The sequence below is a fragment of the Peromyscus maniculatus genome, chromosome 20 (genome assembly GCF_049852395.1).
Source record: "Peromyscus maniculatus bairdii isolate BWxNUB_F1_BW_parent chromosome 20, HU_Pman_BW_mat_3.1, whole genome shotgun sequence".
Taxonomy (NCBI): Eukaryota; Metazoa; Chordata; class Mammalia; order Rodentia; family Cricetidae; genus Peromyscus; species Peromyscus maniculatus.
Window position 1 is genome coordinate 46,696,991 of NC_134871.1, and position 19,486 is coordinate 46,716,476.

The following is a 19,486-nucleotide window of genomic DNA, read 5'->3' on the forward strand; positions in this document are numbered from 1 at the left end:
CTGTCCTGGGAGAGGATGTGACAAAAGGCAGTGCCGGAATGCCGGCTCTCTCTGCTGGTGAATGGGGATGCTGTGGAAAGGCTCAGGTTAGCGGTCTGCCTGCTCAACTCATCCCCGCTGCGTACGGTCCTTTGCCTGCTCTGCCCCCCTAGCCATGGATCACGGTTCTAAGACCCCTCGGGGTAATCGAATCTCTCCCTCAGAAACGTGGAAACCTACAAGGAAATCCTCAGAGGCAGAAGGCTGTGGAGCGAAGGCCTGGAGGGAGGCTCGGCTCTGCCGCAGAGACTTCTGGTCCCTCTGGGGTCCAGCTTGCTCCAAAGCCTCCTTTTAAAAGTGTGTGGGAGCCCTCGTGTGGACGTTTTGTTAACACTGTGAGCTCTCTCTCTGGCTCATTTCTTGCCAGAGCTGAACAGTGCATGTTCCATGGCTGGTGGCCCTGTTTTAGGAGGCTGCAGAACCTTTTGGAGGTAGGGTCTAGCTGCCAGACCGGGGGTGGACCTCTGAAGGTTATGCCTACCTTTTCCTCCAGGCCTGCAGTTTCCCTGGGCTAGTTTTCCATTCTTCTTGCTTCTCTAATTTCCCAGTGTCTTCATTTTACGTCCACAGCTTCCCTCCTACTCCAGTAGGGGCTGGTTGAAGGGAATTTACTCTGCTACACATTCTTTGGCCCTCCAGGCCTTTCTTTGAAACACAGATGTTAACACGACCCTGTAACTTTTGTGTTCTCTGTGTATTCAAAGGCAGCATCACACCAATGATACGTAGCTGAATCTCATGGAATCACCCTTGCCTCTGAAAGCCTGGGCAATTTCACACAGCAAATCTCTTGGGTGGCCGGCCTTACAGAGGCAATGTGGTGTGTGTGTGTGTGTGTGTGTGTGTGTGTGTGTGTGTGTGTGTGTGTGTGTGTGTTACAGGGCAGAAGGTGTGCTCATGTGTCCACACAGGTGTACAGTCATCCTCCATCCTTAAAATGGAGTCAAAAGCTGCTTGTAAAATGGAGTCTCTCATTTGAGGTTGAAAATCAGTTTGTTTTGTTTTTGTTTTTTTTGAGATAGGGTTTCTCTGTGTAGCTTTGGCTGTCCTGGGACTTGCTCTATAGACCAGGCTGGCCTTGAACTCAGAAATTTCCTGAGCTGTTTGAGTGACATCTCAGAAGGAACCATGGACAGTGCAGGTCCCTTCCTACTGAATGAAATGCAAACATGCATGTTACAGACTGTGAAGTGCCCCAGTCGGATGCTTCATCTAGTCCAGCAGATCTATGGGTGGGAGAGGAGAGCTGTTCTTTCAGAAAGACTGTCAGGTGGAGGCCACTGGGTTCTCCATCTCTACCAAAATGTCAAAGTCAAAAATTAGCATCAGTTGGTGCCATCATCATGGTTTACAGGGACAGGAGTAGGGATATTCACAGGACATTGATTCATAGCTCCAGTGTGGCCACCATTATAGCAGTGATATGTCTTGGAAAACAAAGATGGGAGCTCCTGAATTCCTCAAGCTCAAATGCTGATGCAGTCTCCTTAGCCAAAGTATTTTTGTTGAATACACAAAGCCACCCTCTGTCTCTTGGTATCTATCAGTTTTCTTGGTCATAAGCAAAGATGCCAACTATGTTTTCTTAAGACAAAAACAATAGGAAAGATACCTTAAACCAGAAAGAGGCCAGAGGCCAGCCATAGTATAAACTAAGACATCCATGTGGTGTCTAAGGCAGGAGGTACAAGCATCACGCCACCCTGAGTTACTATCCCCAGGGGCAGGGCAGGACAGGACACAGTCTTCTCCACTACCATTTCCCAGTGAAGAAGCTTTGCAACTGTCCCTTCAAACTGACTCTTTCAGGGACAGCAGGACCTGCAGCCTATTGCTGAAGAACCTAAGGAATTCCTTTCAGAAATGTCCGCTCAGGTATGACCAGGATCATTTAAACATTGTAACATTCTGCCCTGTTTAGGCTTATGGACCGAAGATGAGCTGTTGAAGTTAAAATTGAAAGCCACAGGGTTTAAGACACACCTTTTGGCCTTAATTGCGGTTCATTCCAATTACTCATTCAGACATCGTTAAATTCTGACTGTTTGTATTAAGGGTACTGGAAGCCGTCACAGAGAGGTAAACATCTGATCAATCAAATCTACCTTCTCAAGGGACAATCTGTTTCTGGACAATGTGCATGGGCAGGAACACAGCAAGAAAGACCATTCTAGAGGCTTCTACAGGAGCAGAGAAGGAATATGAAGGCAACTTGGATGAGGATGCTTGCTGTCTGTCTGTCTATCTTGGTCCCTCTACAGTTGACCCTTGCCCACACCTGAACATGGGTCCTCCAAGCAAAGTCAGCTGTGCTCAGCGGATGGCTAAGGAATGTACCTGTGTCCACCCTAGCCAGACATAAGTGAGCTTCACCCACTGTTCCAGGGTGGCCTGAGGTGACAGAGTCTGAAAGAAATGCCTGGGTGGAGGGACAGTGAGTGCATAGGAAGGACGTGAAAGACTTGCTGCCTGACAACATGCTGACAGAAAGGTTCATGGTGAGGGGAAGTCGGGTGCCCAGGGGAGCCAGTCAACACAGCAGAGGCTGAGTCAGTGCGGCCATCCAGCTTGGCTGCAGCCGTCTTGACTCACAATCATCAAGAGCATCTGTGAGAAACCCTGCATGGCCTCCCTGTCATTGTAGTGACATGTGGGAATTTCCAAAGCACCCCAGTGCTGTCGGTGTTAGAGACATGCCTGGTATCCTTGGTGTCAGCTGAGGCAAAGCAGACACATTTGTCTCTGGTGAATGTCACTGTTACCCTGCTCAGCATATAAACCCTTCCCTGTGACCCATGTGGCAGGCCTCCAGGCTTGCTGCTTCCCTTGGCCTCCCATTATCCATAGTTTCTGTATTAGCTATTTTTCTATTGTTGTGATAAAACACCATGACCAAGGCAACTTAAAGAAGAGTTTATTTGACACCTTAATCCCAGCACTCGGGAGGCAGAGGCAGGCGGATCTCTGTGAGTTTGAGGCCAGCCTGAGCTACAGAGCGAGATCCAGGACAGGCACCAAAGTTACACAGAGAAACCCTGTCTCGAAGAACAAAACAAAACAAACAAGCAAACAAACAAACAAAAAGAGAAGAGTTTATTTGGACTTACGGTTCCAGAGTTTGTCATGGAGGGGAAGCCTGGCAGCATGTAGTAGGCATGGTGGCAGAAGCTGAGGGCTCAAATCTTGAACTATAAGCATGAAGCAGAGAGTGACCAAGAAATAAAGCCCACTTCCAATGACACACTTCCTTCTTCAACAAGACCATACCTGGTGGGCCTTTTGTTTGTTTGTTTGTTTTTGTTTTTGGCTTTTTGTTTTTCAAGACAGGGTTCCTTTGTGCAGCCCTGACTGTTCTGGAACTTGCCTTACAGACCAGGATGGACTCGAACTCACAGACATCCACTTGCCTCTGCCTCCCAAGCGCTGAAATTAAAGGTGTGTGCCACCAAGCCCTGTCTGAGACTTTATCTTATCCAACACCTCTTGAGAGGAAATGAGGCCCACAGCATCATGACTCCAAACTGGTTTATGTCACCACACCATAAATTGTTTTACCTTTTACTCAGATCTAGCTTCACCCCTCCCTGATCCCTTAGTCAACCACTGTCTCAGCAAAGCATATGGAAATTCATTTTAATTGCATTGGGTCTTCAGGTCATCCTGTGCCCTTGGAGGACTGGACACTTGCCCAGAGCTCCATCTGCTCTGTAGTGTTCCCCACTATTCTCAGCATCAGTAGCATCTCTACCATCAGCACCACTACTGTCATCCCGAAGTCTCTGCCTGGAAGGCACAAGGGTGAGTCGGTCCTGATGATACTGGGTACCCCAGGGCATTGTCTTGTGGGGAGGGATGTGGTGAAGTGCAATGATTTCTCCATGCCCAGAACTCCCACTCTGGCTTTCTCCCATTTTCAGCTCCCCAGGTTTCCTGCTTTCTCATTGGTTGTTCCTGTACAGCCCTCCCTGTTCACACCCACCATGTTTCAGTCCCACTCCCCACTCTCTGGGCCACTCTGCCCCTTCTTTCAGACTCCAGTTTCTGTCTTCTCCTTGAGTCACTGACTGTCTGCATTGACCTTGCTGTGCTCGGACACAGAAATGCAAACTCTCCAACACTCAGATGCACAGACTTGATCTCACATTCCTTCTCTTCTAACAGCATGTCTCCACCACTGTTCATGTCTTCTCTGAATTCTTAGCTGCTTGGGGGAAGGGTCACCGAGGCAATTGTGACTTCAGAGTCACACTGATGTGGACAAGCTTTTTCAAGTTCCCTTCTCCGCTTACTGGCTACAGTGAGGTGAGCAGCCTCAGTCCTACACCCCTGTCTGCCGTGATGCCTTTCAAGGCCAAGAAACCATGGTCCAGCCAAGTAGAGATCACAACGGATGAAACCACAAACACAAATAAATCCTTCCTTCTTTTTAACTGTTTCTATTGGGGATTTATTCACAGTGATGAAAGGCAATTAACACAGACTCCCCTGCTAGAAGGGCTTCAGGGAGCAGATGGCTATGGGATTTGGGTATCTTTATTGCAGATTGCTGATATTTCTTGATGTCCGGAGCTGGTTAAGCAGTCCATGGGTGTCAGGCCTCTCCCTCCAGCTGATTTGAGGTCTCTATTTGTAGATTTTCTAAGAGCTTCTGTCCATTTGGGAATTATAGCTGGAGTCTCAACCTTACACTAAACCTGTGATTCTTAACCTTCCTAATGCTGCAACTCTTTAATACAGTTCCTCATGTTGTGGTGACCCCTCCCAACCTTAAAATTATGTCATTATTTCATGACTGTAATTTTGCTATTGTTTTGAGTTATAGTGTAAATATCTGATATGCACGATATCTGATATACAACCCCTGTGGAAGGGTTGTTTGACTTTCCAAAGGGGTCCTGACCCATAGGTTGAGAAACACTGCTCTAAATGCTCTTTCAGAATTTGTCCCAAATCCCTAGTGAACTACACACAGCTCTTTGCCCGAGCCAAGCAGGTGATTGATACTTGGATCTGTTTCCTGAGGATCTCACAACTGTAATCCCACTTGAGGTCTTTCTTTGGAATGGCATCACTGCCCACCCTGTACATGGTACTCTGTGGGTAAGCGCTGCCCACAGCAACTTCTCTTCCTTCCCTTTTTGTATTTATTTATTCTTCCCTTTTGTTTCATGTGGAAGCAATGGAATAAGGCCACCACACTCTACCCACCAGAGGGCAGAAGATCAACACTACAAATCCCTCCTGAAACTTGTCAGGGTTCTTACCAAATCTTCTACATTTCCAACCCCTTGCATAGCACCAAACTTACCATGGAGAAATAGCAAGGCAGAAGGCAAGGTGTGAATGGTCAATGTGATTGTCCACTTGACTGAACTGCGAGACAGTATGCATGTTAATAGAACTTGCCTTTGATTGTGTCTGAGTTTGCAGAGATTGCTTGGAGAAGGATTTGGCTTAAATGGTTTAATTTACTGAATGAGTAAAATTCTAAATACTCTACTAGAAAGTGATGTATACATAGAGATAGATAATGGGTCAGTGGGAGCATGCCATTGAATGCTGTCATGGCTGTGTCTCCTTCCTGTCACTCCTTGTCTCTTCCTGGCTGCCATGTGGTGAACTGCTTTCCTTTGCCATGCCTGCCCAATGAGCTTGACCTCAGCACACACTGCAACTCCACTGATCTGACTGTGTCATTTCCATGTGTTCACAGTCGTCCTTGATTATTCATCACAGACATGGGTTCATAGAGCCCTTGTCACATCAAGGTCAAGAATTTTCTATCACCACAAAGACACCTTTCATCTTTCAGGGTCCTGCACCTTCCCTATACACAAGGCAACCCTCCAACTCTACACTTTATCCATCATTTTTCATTTTAATAGTTTATTTTTATAACTGGAATCATGGATGTTATAACCCATTCCATTTGGCTCTGTTTTGACTAAGCATGTGCTATTGACCGCCATCTGCAATGCTGTGGGCACTATTATTTGACCCTTTTTGTGGCTGAGAATCATAGCTCAACATGAGGACCCTCCTAGTCTTTCCCACATCTCAGGACACCCTCAGAGCCTGATCTGAATGCAGTACCCCTCCAGAGGCAGCAGCTGAAGTCACAGTCCTGTTTCCTGTCACTTGTGTTCGGCAGGGACAGACCTGGTCACAGCTTCTCCTCTGCACTGTCCTTCCTTCACTCTGTCCATCTGTCATGTCCCTTTCAGGGGTCTCTAGTTAGCTCTGAGAACTTCTTGGTCTTCTTCTACAGACTTTTCTTTTGTTAAGAGCACTTTTAAAATCTGAAACACATTATTACATCACATAAATTCATTTTAAGTTCTTATTATATGTCTCTCTTTTTTGAAAATATTCTGCTTCCTACTAGGATACTTTCATCACCCATAAAGTAACACTGTATCTATGAAAAGTGACAACAGGCCATCTCTATCCTCCCCCCACAGCCACCATGGCTTGTTTGTCTCCTTCATAAAGGAAGGTCTGTTCCTAGGTGGGCAGAACTGTGGAGGTGAGGTGGCCCTGGACTGGAAGGCTGCAGGGATCTATCTGGACACTGAGCACTGGACACCTAGTGGTCATTCATTCAAAGGGCTGTGGTGCAGTGGTTTCCAGAGGCCTGAGAGCCTGGAGGAGTGCAAGGACAAAGGGACAGGCTCTTCAATAATTGATGTCCCAAAGGGCCAGACTGACATGTCAGGAAAGAGTACAGGGTTCAAGGTCAAGGGTGTGGTGAGCTCTGGTGATGGCTCTTGAGTTAGTTAAGGGACAGATGCTGAGCAGCTGGCACAGAGTTCACCAACACAGCACATGGGCTCAACAGTAGAGAGGACTCAATGAACTTGGACACTAGGAGCAAGTTGCTAGGCAGCTCAGGACGCAGGTAGCTTTCTTTCCTAAGTTTTTCCAGGACTCTGTTCTGTTCCTGCTCTGCATCCCAGGGAGATGGTTCTGTCCACATCCAGCTTTCCCTTAGGCAGACATTCCAGTCCAGGAAGGACAGGAGGGGCATTGGAACACAAGAAAGTTCCTCTAGAGGACAAGACCTAGACTATGCACAGGTCATCCGTCAGTCTCCATTGGTGAGAACTTGGGAGGAAGGCGCTGGAGCTGCAAGGGAGGAGGGGACACCACTCGGTGTTGCAGCCTCAGGGGAGCATCTGCGGCCAGAAGGGGAGGGCAGCAAAGAGAAGGAAATGCTTCTTGTCTAAATTTCAAATATTCTGGGGTTGGAGAGATGGCTCAGTGGTTAAGAGCATCTGTTGCTCTTGTTGAGATCCTGAGTTCAATTCCCAGCTCCTACACGATGGTTCACAACCACTTATACCTAAGATCCATCAGATCTGATATCCACTTCTGACTTTTTTGGCCACTTCATAGACTTCGTGAACACATAAACATGCAGGTAAACACTTGTCTACATAAATAAAATAAATAAATTTCAAATATTCTTTTTAAACCACAAGAAAGGAAACAGTTTTTAAAAGAGGAGTTGATGAATACCAGGAGACAATTATCATCTTTCTATAGTCAGAAATCCAGAAAACCCTTGATATTATTTGCAGAAAACACACAAAGCATGACCAGGTCAGTGTTCACAAATTACTCTTCAAATACTATGGAGCAAGTGTAGCTCTTCATGTGCATCTCAGCAGATCTCATCCAGTTCCAGCAGATTTTAAACTTCAATAGGAATTAAACCTTGTGATTTCCCCCAGAATCTGGTAGCAGAGAGCAGAAATGACCAGCCATACCCTGTCACCTCTCCTTCCTGTGGCACCCACGGCTGGCACTAGGACCAAGAACCTGTGATGACCGTGCAGATGACATTCCCAACATCCTTTCCTTTCTATTCTATGAGCATTTCACCAAAAGACACATCACTCCACGTGACCAAACTATGAACAAAGAAATGGGGTTTGTTGTTGGTTGTCTTTGTTCCTTTGGCCTTTTTGGGAGGCCTGCCACCCAGCTGGAAAAGAAACCATACATGGAGGCTTAGTATTTGTTATGAATGCCCGGTTTTAGCTTGGCTTGTTTCTAGTCAGCTTTCCTTACCTTAAATTATCCAGTCTACCTTTTGCCTCTGGGCTTTTTTCTTTTTTACTTCTGCAATCTTACTTTCACTTTTACTCCGTGGATGGCTGTGTGGCTGTGTGGCTGTGTGGCTGTGTGGCTATGTGGCTGGCCCATAGCATCCTCCTCTTCTTCTTCTCTCACTCTTTCCTTTTTCCTTCCAGATTTCTCCTTCTATTTATTCTCTCTGCCTGCCAGATGTGCCTATCCATTCTCCTGCCTTTCTATTGGCTGTTCAGCTCTTAATTAGACCATCAGATGTTTTAGACAGGCAAAGTAACACAGCTTCACAGAGTTAAACAAATGCAACATAAAAGAATGCAGCACATCTTGGCATTATTAAAGTAAGTGCTCCACAGCATAAACAAATGTAACACATCTTAAAATAATATTCTACAACAGGGGTTCATATGCAGAGTCTGGTTGGAAGATTGGGAAATATTTAGAAAACAAACCAACAACAGAGAATTAGGCAGAAGTAGGAAGGAGGAGAAGGTTTCTATGCACACATTTAGAAAGTAGTGGGAAAGTTGGCAGTTCAGAGGACATTGAGGATGGTGAGCCTCAGCTAGGAGCAGTGTGGTGGGCATGACTGAGGAGGAGCCATGCTGTGGCTCAGTCAAGCCTTGGATCTTCTCCCCAGCTTGTGAACTTGGTCCTCATGTGGGATGTTGGGAGGTTGCTGGATCTAAGAGGTGGAGTCTATGGGAGGTCCCAGGCCTGTCCCATCTGTGTTGTGGCTTCCTTTCTCTTAATGTGGCCTCCCCCTGTAGCAGGCACTTCCACCATGGTGACATTGCTGTAGAGGGGATACAGACAGGGTCTATCAGGTATCTAGAGCATCCCCCATCCCCAGTCCTCTGAGCTGCATTGAAGAAGTGGTCACTTTGTCAGGCTGTCATGGACCCTGATGAGCTCCTGCAACTTCTGCTTCAGGTTCTGAGCCTGCTGCCGCAGCTTTGCAGCAGACTCTGTCTTCGCACCCTCGTACAAATGCTTTGAGTCTTGCACAAGGTTGATCACATCCAGCACCAGGAAGAGACCTGCGGTAGCTGCACCCATGATCCGGGCTCCTTTGGACATTGCCAGAGCTGTGCCTCCAAAGGCTTTCTGCACCTGTCTAGTGTTTCGGGCTGACACCCTCCCTGTGGTCATGAGACGCTTGGCATTAGATGCCAGGCGAGTGTTAGCTTTGGCCAGCTTGATGGCATCAATGTTCTTCTTGATGACTTCCAGGTTCCGGAAGGAATTCTTGGATACAGAAAAAAGCCTGGGGGCGCTCTCCTCCAAAATTTCTTTAATGACCTTCCCTGGGTCCTTGCTGGTTGGCACCAGCTGGCTGGCCTCAGCTTCCACAGACGCCGTGCTGACCTTTTCTACAATGGTTGTGGACACACTGGTCACAGCTGCTGCCGCCCCCAGCCCCAAGCCTGTGGCTGAAAGTCCCAGACTGAGTCCTGCTGTCACGGGTGCCAGAGCGAGACCAAGGATGGTCAGGACTCCGGACACAGCACCGGTGGAGCCGGCCACCACTTGTGTGATGGTGCAGTCCCTGTGCACCTTGTCAATCTTGTCTGCAAGGGCGCGCAGCTTCCCGATCTGCTGCTCAAGCTCCAGTTTCACCTGAGGATAAACTTCCAAAAACCTTTTCTTGTCCTGCAGGTCATTTTGGATACTGTCTTCATCTTCTACATCATCATCTGCAATGATCTCTTCAAGAGCTTTACGCAAGAAAACCTCCTCTTCCCTGTGACAGGAGAGGACAAGTGAGTGAGAAAGACAGTTTGTAAGGTAAGCTCACTCAAGTGCAAGAAGTACACACACACACACACACACACACACACACACACACACACATGTGCACACACTGGCACACACAAATGAAAATCAAAACATTTTGTACAAATCAATTTTCAATTACCATCTACTATGTGCTGAACACATACTATATGATGGACATATGGTGAGCCCTCTACATGCATCCTCTGATTTTTCTTACAATGAAGTTCAATGTCTCCAAATAAAGCACAAGGTCATAAACTAAGTTGTCATGATCACAGGACCAGCAATGGCAGGAACAATCTTGTCCCCTGTGGCTGCCATCTCTCCTCAACCAGAAGCTGTACCCTGGTAGTGAACAGCACTGAGGAAATATTTACTGAGCATGGACACCCTGAACCTCAGTTACTTGGTCTTCCTGAGTAGAGCATTCCTGCCCAGGAAAAGCCAACCAGTCATGGGCTCTGGTGGCATTGCTAGCCTCCCCTAGGGTGGTGACCTGGACAAATCAGCTTCTGCCACAAGCTGTTTCCAGGCTTCCTCTTCAGTCAGCAGGCGATGCAGGTCTTCTGTACTCCATGTTTCCAGAAGATACTCAACCACATACTTAATGAAGTGTTTCATCTCTAGATGGGAAGGAAAAGGAATATGGTTGGGGACCATGCTTTAGAACTTGAATGGCATCTGTAATATGCTGATTAAAAAAATGTGTTTCTGAGCACCTGTCCCTTAATGTATACTTTGGTGTCACTAGTGGTAGGGGCTGAGTTGTGTCCCTTAACTCATTTGTAACCCAGGTGACTGTATTTGCACACAGAGCCATTAAGATAGAAAAGTAATTGAAATTAAGTGAAGTCATGAGTGAGGTCCCTAATCCATAGCGTTGGTGCCCTCATGGCAAGAGGAAGAAACTCCCGCCTTACTATTTCCTCCTTCTCTATCTTACCCCTATTCCCTTTCTCTCTCTCCCTGTCTCAGTTCTTCAATCCAGACACATAAGAGAGTTCATGGGCCAGCACAGGGTACTGGTTCCCTCTGCCCACCAGGAAGACAGTGCTCCCGAGGATTGTGGATGTTGGATTGCTGGGCAGTGAGAGAAGAGGTCTTTTCTTTTTTTAAATTTTTAAATTTTTTTTTTTATTATGTACACAGAAGAGGGTGCCAGATCTCATTACAGATGGTTGTGAGCCACCATGTGGGTGCTGGGAATTGAACTCAGGACCTCTGGAAGAACAGTTAGTGCTCTTAAACTCTGAGCCATCTCTCCAGCCCGGCCTTTTCTTGTTACTGCTGTGTCTGTTTTTGTGTGTGTGCCATGATGTGAGCTGCCCACCTTGTTTCCCTGATAGGATGGACCCAATCCTATAACATTGTAAGCAAACCAAATCCATTCTCATTAATCAAAATATGATCAAAGTGAGTAACACTAGTTCTCTTTAATTTTTAAAAAATTGTGCATTGGTGTTTTGTCTGCATGTATTTCTGTTTGAAGGTGTCAGATCCATGGAACTGGGGTCACAGATAGCAGTGAGCTGCCTTTGTGGGTGCTAAGATTTGAACCCGGATCCTCTGGAAGAGCAGCCAGTGCACTCAACGGCTGAGCCATTTCTAGCACTGACTAACACTAGTTTTAACAACTAACTTTTAGTGGATGAATGAATGAAGGGTCTACAGAGCCAATAGAAGCATTTGAAAAAGAAAATGGAGGCAGCACAGTGGTGCATGCCTTTAATCCCAGCCCTTGTAAGGCTAAGGCAGGTGGATCTCTGTGATTTGTTGCCAGGAGCAGACCGGGAACAAAAGGATTTAGAGATTGGTATGGATCAGGTTGGTGTAGGGTGGTTCCAGGGAGGTGGGTGGTCCCTTGGTATAGGGTGGTTACTGGTTAGGAGCCACTTTTGGTTTTTGTTTTTGTTTCTGTGTTTTTTTTTTTCTTTTTTGTCCCCCTGGGTTTCAGCTTCAACTTCAGACTTTTCTTTTAAATGAGGAGAGAAACCATCAGGCCCCACCTTAGGTAGGCACACCTGGTAAACAAGCGCCAGTCCTGGAAGTTCAGGGTGGGTGTCCTAACTCAGCCTGCAATGGGGATTGGATCCCAAGGAATTAATGGGGTCCAGGGACAGGAGGCACCCAAGGGAGGACCTGCTATGCAGCAGGCCCTTGCCTGCCTCCACGTTACTCTCAGAACAGCATGGGACACTGGGTCCTGAAGGGATAGGTAATGTAAGGTGAGAGTTTCCAGGTGCGTGGTTCTGGCAGTCCTAGGCCATGAGCAGGAGCAGAGAAGACTGATTACCTGGGGAGCCCATGGCAGCTGCTGGGTCTTGGTGTCACTCAGGGAATCCTGACAGGTTTTCTTTCCTGACAGCTCACCAGGTGTCCATGTACAGGAAGAAGAACAACCTGTGGGACAGAATGGGAACAGGTGCTGTGAACAGGGATCAGGTGATCCGCAAATCATTCAATTATTACTACCACGGCCCCAGAGAACTTGACCTCTCTCCAGCCAAGGTGGAGGACTCCTGTCCTGTTGGGGACAATGGAGAAGGTGTCATCTGAGGACACAGCTGTGGAGAAACAACAGACTCTAAACACAGAATGAGAGATGGCGAGGAATGTTCTGGTATTCACTTGGGTGTGGGAACCAGGTTTGTTTTAATGGTATTTTTTCTTTCTTTTTTAAAATTTTTGTTTTTTGTTTTTTGACACAGGGATTTCCGTGTAGCCCTTGCTGTTCTGGAACTCACTTGTAGACCAGACAGGCCTTGAACTCACAGAGATCCACATACCTCTGCCTCTTGAGTACTTCGATTAAAAGCATGTGCCACCACCGCCTGGGTCCCATTTCTTACACTTACTGTCTTAGTCACGTTCTACTGCTGTGAGTGAGCACCATAGCCCGGGAAACTCTCTTAAAATTAAGCATTTATTTGGGGCTTGTTTACAGTTTCAGAGGTTAAACCTATTTACCTTCATGTTGGGAGCATGGTGGCATGCAGGCAGACCTGGTGTTTTTACAGGTGAGAATTCTACATCCAGATCTGCAGGCAGCAGGAAGAGAGAGACGCTGGTCTGCCTTGAGCTTGTGAAACCTCAAGGTCCACCACGAGTGACACACTTCCTCTATCAAGGCCACAACCTCTCCACCAATACCTTATTTGCTAATTACTCTCAAGTAGCACCACACCCTAATGAGCAGGCATCAAATATATGAGCCTACAGGGCCATTCCTATTCCAAATCATGCCACGTACTGTCCATGGTGCTCTGGGCTCCTTACTCATACATAATGAATTCTTTGCACATACTCTATTAGGTCGAGACTCTTGTGACTTCAAGGAGTTCAAAAGGCATATATTTATTTAATGTGTTTGAGTTTTCAGTGTTGATAGAGTGAGGACTTGAACCTGGGACATGCTAATCCACATCCCACTTACAGAAGACTAAGTTCCAGTATCTTAATTTTTTTTTTAAAAAGATTTATTTATTTATTGTGTACACAGTGTTCTGCCTGCATGTATGTCTGCAGGCCAGAAGAGGGCACCAGTTCTCATTATAGATGGTTGGGAGCCACCATGTGGGTTGCTGGGGAATTGAAAGCAGGAACCCTGGAAGAGCACTGAGCTGTCCCTCCAGCCCCAAAGCTCCACTATCTTAAAAATACAACCGCATTCCCTCCTCTTTATATTACACGTGTGCATCATTGTATGTGTGTGTATGTTGTAAATGCTTCTTCTCTTTCCACAGCACTGCCTTGTGCCAAATACTGGGTCTTCATCTTAGTAAGTTCGTGGAGTCCTTTGTGATTCCCAGGGACCACACCCTCCTTGCTTCTGTGATTTCCTTGTCCTATCAGGACCTGGAGTCCTACCTGGCCCTGGTCCTGCTGTGTGCTGCCTTTGACATCTGCTCTTCTCCCTGACTCCTGGACCTTGTGCTGTTCCTAATCATTATGTAAGTGTAATGCAAAGAATGTTCTTGTTGCCTGTTAGTGCCCGCATTTGAGATTATTTCCTTATGCTGTTTGTAGAAGTAGAAGAACTGGGTTAATGGGCGTTAACATCTAACACAGGCACTGTGTGAGGATGCTCATTCCTTCCTCTGACCAGTCCTCAGTAGTATTTAGGGTGGGGAAGACTTCATAAAGAGACACACAATCTGCACTGAGATTGCCTGAAGCTGAGGAAGGAATGAAAACATGTTTAGCAGTGTGGGTCGGAGGCATCAGCTCCTTCTGGGACCTGACCAGGATGAGAGTGAACGACCTGTTGATATGGTGAGAGCTGAAGATAATGGTGGCTCACTCTCAGGACTGCACTCTGCCCTTGTAACTCAGTGTTCTTGCCCAAACCTTAAAGTATCCACCTAGTCCAGCCTGGCCTCAGACTCACTATGTAGCATAGCAGAACCATGAACTCCTAATCTTAGGCCTGTCCCACAAAAGTGTGAGGATTCCAGGTTTGTCTCCACCTCCCTGTTCCAGCCTTCCCATATTCACATGAAATTAAAAGGCGATAGAAAGAGAATAGTTCAAAAACTATAAGAACGACGTATGGGTCGGGGTTTGGGATTTAGCTCAGTGGTAGAGTGCTTGCCTAGCAAGTGCAAGGCTCTGGGTTCGGGCCTCAGCTCTGACAAAAAAAAAAAAAAAAAAAAAAAAAAAAGGACCACCTATGGACTGAGATGTAACAGGTGTTCTGAAGTCTGGTCCCCAAAGTGAGACCCAGGGTCAGCTCCTCAGGGCCAGCAACCTTTCTGTTCCATAACATTAACAGAGACTTGGAACATTATCGTACAGGGGTGATGAATTCATCCATCTTTCATTGACAGGTTCAAAAAATCATACTAATACAGAGATGCATTTTAATGAACTTACTGGTCAAAGAATTTAAACATCTGGAAGAGGCCCATTCATCTGGCTGTGGGTACACACCCCCTTTGTAGCTGTTGAACTGTGGAAGGTTGTGGAGTTTTATAGGACAGTCAACAACACCCACCCAGGACTGTAATTTGCCCAGGTCGGGCCACAGCCACACACATGTCCATCAGGCAGACAGCAGAGTGAGTCCATGGCAACCTTGAGCAGGGCTTTGAGGTACAAGTCAGAGCAGCTGTAAGGCCAAAGTGGAGGAAGGAGAGACGTGACCCTCTGCATTCGTCAGGGTTCTCTAGAGGAATAGAACTTACAGAATAAATCTCTCTCTACATACAGAAAGGGGATTTATAGAATGACTCACAGGCTGTGGTTCAGCTAGTCCAACAATGGCTGCCTATGAATAGAAGGTTGAAGACTCCAGTAGCTGCTCAGTCCACAAGGCTGGATGTCTCAGCTGCTCTTCAGTACAGGCTGGAATCCTGAAGAAGGAGGCTTTAATGCCAGGGAAGGAATGGACCTGCTATCGAGGTGAAAGCAAGAAGGCAAAGATCAAAAACTTCCTTCTTCCGTGTTCTCATATGGGCTTCCAGCAGGAGGCGTGGCCTAGATTAGAGTCAGGGCTTCCCTCCTGAAAAGATCTGTATTAATTGCATGTCTTCCCACCTCAAAGATCCGGCTTAGAAGCGGGTCTTCTCACTTCAAATTAAGCAAAAATCCCTCGCAGGCGTGCCCCATATTTGGTTTTAATTGAATTCCAGATGTGGTCAAGTTGACAACCAAGATTAGCTACCACACCACTCAACCAGAGTCCCCCAACGCCAAGGGGTGCTCTGGCACCCAGACACAGAAATGAAGTGTTAGAAAATAAACCTCTTTGGAAACCTGTGGGATAAAGGTTGAAATACAGCTTCTTCTTCTATTTTTTTTTTCAAGACAGCGTTTCTTGTATGGCTTTGTGCCTTTCCTGGAACTCACTTGGTGGCCTGGAACTCACAGAGATCTGCCTGGCTCTGCATCCTGAGTGCTGGGATTAAAGGCGTGTGCTACCACCGCCCGGTGAAATGCAGCTTCTTAGAGCTCTGTCTGATAGGGAACTATGTGTGCACCTGTGTTTATGTGCACTGTGTCTGGACGTTGTTTCAATTAGTTCAAGTGGAAAAAATTCAAATTATTTTCATCCTCTGTACTCCAAGTCCTTGATGGTTCTGGAATCCAGGATGCAGAGCCTGGCCTCTTCCCTCTGAGCATCTCCAGGATCAGAGACAAGCTCAGGTTTTTTGGTATTCACTTTCCCTTGAGAACTGTGGCATGTGTGCCAGACATCTATCTGGCTGTGATGAGAGCAGTGCTGTGCTAGGGATGAGCAGAGCCGCCGATCCTATATCTATTGATCAGGAGAAAAAGAGAGATTCTGAGTGGGCAAGTACTGTACACAGTGTCACACAACTGATTCTGACTTGGAGGGAAAATGTGATTTTTAACAATTGTAAAGTTTCTAGACTATTCTTTGCTTGTATAGACAAATAGGTTGCCTTTACTTGGACTCTGCCCTTGGATCTTTCAATTACACAAAGGTGCTGTTTACAGGACTGGGTACCTTGCCCTCCCTCTCCACAGGCTGGCTCTCTTTCCCACCCAGCACCCAGACTGCAGAGAGGATGGCTAAGGCCAGGGGTGTAGGCAGGACACCCACTGACTTAGTTCCTTCTGGTATGTGGAACAGGACATTCTTTTCTGGGCCTCAGTTTCCACTGTGGATCCTGCCATAGACACACACTCTGAGAGAGTCATGGTTCAGTCTCTGTGTTCCTTGTGTCTCCCAAGTCCACATTTGCCACCGTCTGTTCATTTGGCAATACCCTTGGTCAAGACACAAGGATGTGTGGACTCTGGGACCCCTGTTCTCTCCATTCACATCCTTCAGTTCCTCCATTTCCCAGAGGACACCCAGAACAGCCACATCCCTCTGAGGGTGTATCTGTGTAGATTCTGTCAACAGGTGCACATCTGAGTCATAAGGAGAAACAGCCTCTGGGCTGATAGACCTAGCTGGGAAATAGAAACTGAACGCCTCACCTGGGCAGACCTGGTCCAATCAGCATCCTGCAATGGACCTTTGGAGGGTACCACCCACTGCCCCACCCATCTTGCTGAGTCAAAGAATGACCTCAGCTCAACATTCCCAATTCTGTTCTGGGCAACCCATCTCTGGTGGGTTCTCCATGGAGGGAAGACCCACCACCACAAACTGTGGAGCCCTCCGCAGATCACTGCCAGCCCCTTCCTGCTCTGGCAAGCCTCCCCAGTGCCCTTGCACACCCCACCCCACCCCTCCTGCACTTCAGCGGAGCATCCCAGTGCCATTGGTTGACGAGGACAGCGCTGCTGAGTGTGGCAGCACAGTGCTCAGACAGCTGCCTATGTGGATTATTCTTCTTCACGTTTCTGCTTTGAGCTCAGACCATTCCAGAGGTTCCTCTGAGAAACCCCAGCATCTTACATGGCAGACTCCCTGGCTCCCTGATTGGCTCCTATAATCCCTAGACTAGAGGAGGCAAAGCCCATCTCTGATAGAAATTTTGTGTCTACAACCTCAGGTGGGATGGCTGTGGAATACCACAGCTTTCCTCCATGCAGCAGGGGATTTAAGCATGGCTGGACCTCAGTGGCCAGTTGTGCCTTGTATGAGGAAAGGTTCCATTCCACACATATGTCCTGCAGCTTAGCGGCCATCCCCACTCTTGAGAGAAGGAGGGCAGGTGACATGGGATCCTCACCCTATTACTGTCAACACACTTATTCAGTGTTTACTGAGTTTTATTCCTTATTATCCACCTCTTCTCCTAGTTCCTAAAATCACACGCAACTGTTGTGTTCATATGGAGGGAGCGCTGTGACTTTCTGTTGAGGACAAGGAGGCACTGGGAGAGGGAATGGCTTACATCCCAGGGTTCAGGGACTTGTCAAACTCAAACCAAGATTCAGCCTTAGACATTAGACAACTGTGACCATACTTTCTTCCTTGAAGTCATCTGGGGGCTAGGTAGTTTGGTTCTCAGTTCATACATACATCATGTGGCCACAACCTCCTGTAATTCCAGCTTCAGGGGAGCTGACACACCGTTATGATTACTGTAGGCACTGTACACAGTGGAGCACACACAGACAACCAGACACACACACACACACACACACACACACACATGCACACGCGCACTCACTCACTTACATTTAAAGAATCAATAGAATTTAAAAATTTAAAGCTATTTTTGTTATTCTCTTCCTCTAAACTCTCTTGCTCTGCCTTTTCCTTCTTCATCACCAAGAGTTTAGGTAGACAGTGAGAGAAATCCACAGCCAGATGTACATTATGAAAATGTACACAAAAATTTGGAGGCAGCCTCTCAGAACAGAGCATAGAATGAACCAGAACATTAACACACTCCTGAATAGAACCCACATGGGGCAGTGTGACCCGGCTGAAGATTCACCTGAAAGACAGAAATCAGGATCGCATCCTCCAGGTACACAAGAAGACACCATCCCACCTGGACATCTTGAAGGTATGCTAAGGAAAGGCTCAGTAGATCAGTGACATGACAAGAAATGTCACCCTGGGTGGCTGCCACTTCAGAGGTGAGGATGCTGATAAGACCTTTGTTCCAGAGGCAATTGTAGCCAATGGGAGTGTGACCTTAATGCAATGGGAAGTCACCTGCAGTGACTTTGGAAAGCAGAGGGTGAACACCAGCACCACCTAGTGGAGCTCAGAGGGTCCTCAGTAAGGCATCTGGCTACCCTGGTTATTGCTTCCATCCAGTCCACACCATGAAGAATATACTCTACTCATACACGCTGGACACTGTACTCGGTGCCCTGAAGCATGGGTCCATCTCTCTACTGGCTGCTTTTTCTCTAGGGACATCATGTAATAGGGACAGGAGATCTTCCAATTAACCATGTGAAAGGAGGCTTCTGACGTCATTCAAAGACATACATCCCAGGACATAGGGAAGAGAAGTACATCCTATGCTCACATCTCTGTGACCACCTGGAAGTAGAAGAGGCAGACATTGTCCCCAAACATTGAGTCTAGCCGACAGCCTGAATCCAAGAAGAAACCTATGTGCTTTGGCTCAGATGAGACACCAGATCCCAAATAAGAAGTGCCAACTTCAAGGAGATCACAGAGGAACAGTGTGTAGAGATGGAGTATAACTCACAATTACTATATTTTTATGACAAAGTGCAGATAACTCACCTACAGTATTAAACACATATACAGGTCAGGAATGTCATGTGTATCTGCAGAGGGAACACAGTCCTGTGATTCCAGTTCAGACAGGATCTAGTGATTGACACAGTCCCTGAGGTTCACCTTGAAGACTCGCTGCTGAGTCCTGAGGATGGTGCCAGTGAGCTTTAGATAGAGAGAGGATCCATCTTCAAGTTGAAAGGCTCCCAAATATGAGTGGGGAAGAGAGAAAGGAGGGTCCATGAGAGTCACCCCACCAGGCTTTTGTGGAGAATGGGCAAAGGGCCCCACACTCCTTATTCACCAGAGAGAAGGTTGGCTGGGGTCACTCTCATGCCACTACGCCTCATATATCTCAAGATTTTAACCTAGATTCCACCTCCTCTGTTGTAGTAGATACAGGGAGATGGGCCTGGAGAGGTCCCCATTGACCACTTCTATTCCAAA

At 47.0% G+C, this 19,486-nt stretch overlaps 1 protein-coding gene and 1 long non-coding RNA gene across 3 annotated transcripts; one reads left to right on the plus strand and one right to left on the minus strand.

Moving 5' to 3' along the window:
* The first annotated feature begins 1,634 nt into the window (after nt 1–1,634).
* On the plus strand, nt 1,635–12,559 carry LOC121824265 (uncharacterized). Its single transcript, XR_013046470.1, has 3 exons — nt 1,635–3,837; nt 9,793–9,921; nt 12,278–12,559. It is a non-coding gene; the product is annotated as an uncharacterized LOC121824265 (long non-coding RNA).
* On the minus strand, nt 7,558–15,359 carry LOC102926566 (apolipoprotein L3-like). Of its 2 annotated transcripts, XM_042264668.2 has the most exons (4): nt 15,146–15,359; nt 12,206–12,312; nt 10,409–10,535; nt 7,558–9,877 (listed from the first exon to the last, which is right to left on the minus strand). In XM_042264668.2, exons 2-4 carry the CDS (start codon nt 12,216–12,218, stop codon nt 9,013–9,015), a joined length of 1,005 nt encoding a protein of 334 aa, XP_042120602.1. In that variant the 5' UTR covers nt 12,219–12,312; nt 15,146–15,359; the 3' UTR covers nt 7,558–9,012. The 2 variants fall into 2 exon arrangements, with proteins under 2 accessions (XP_042120602.1, XP_042120604.1); XM_042264670.2 differs by lacking the exon at nt 12,206–12,312.
* Between the last annotated feature and the right edge of the window lie 4,127 nt (nt 15,360–19,486).

Bases quoted from the DNA above. Each gene is read 5' to 3' on its own strand.
- LOC102926566 (XM_042264668.2), bottom strand. The intron at 9,878-10,408 runs GTCACCACCCTA...CTCCTGTCACAG, and splicing joins GCAGAAGCTGATTTGTCCAG to GGAAGAGGAGGTTTTCTTGC.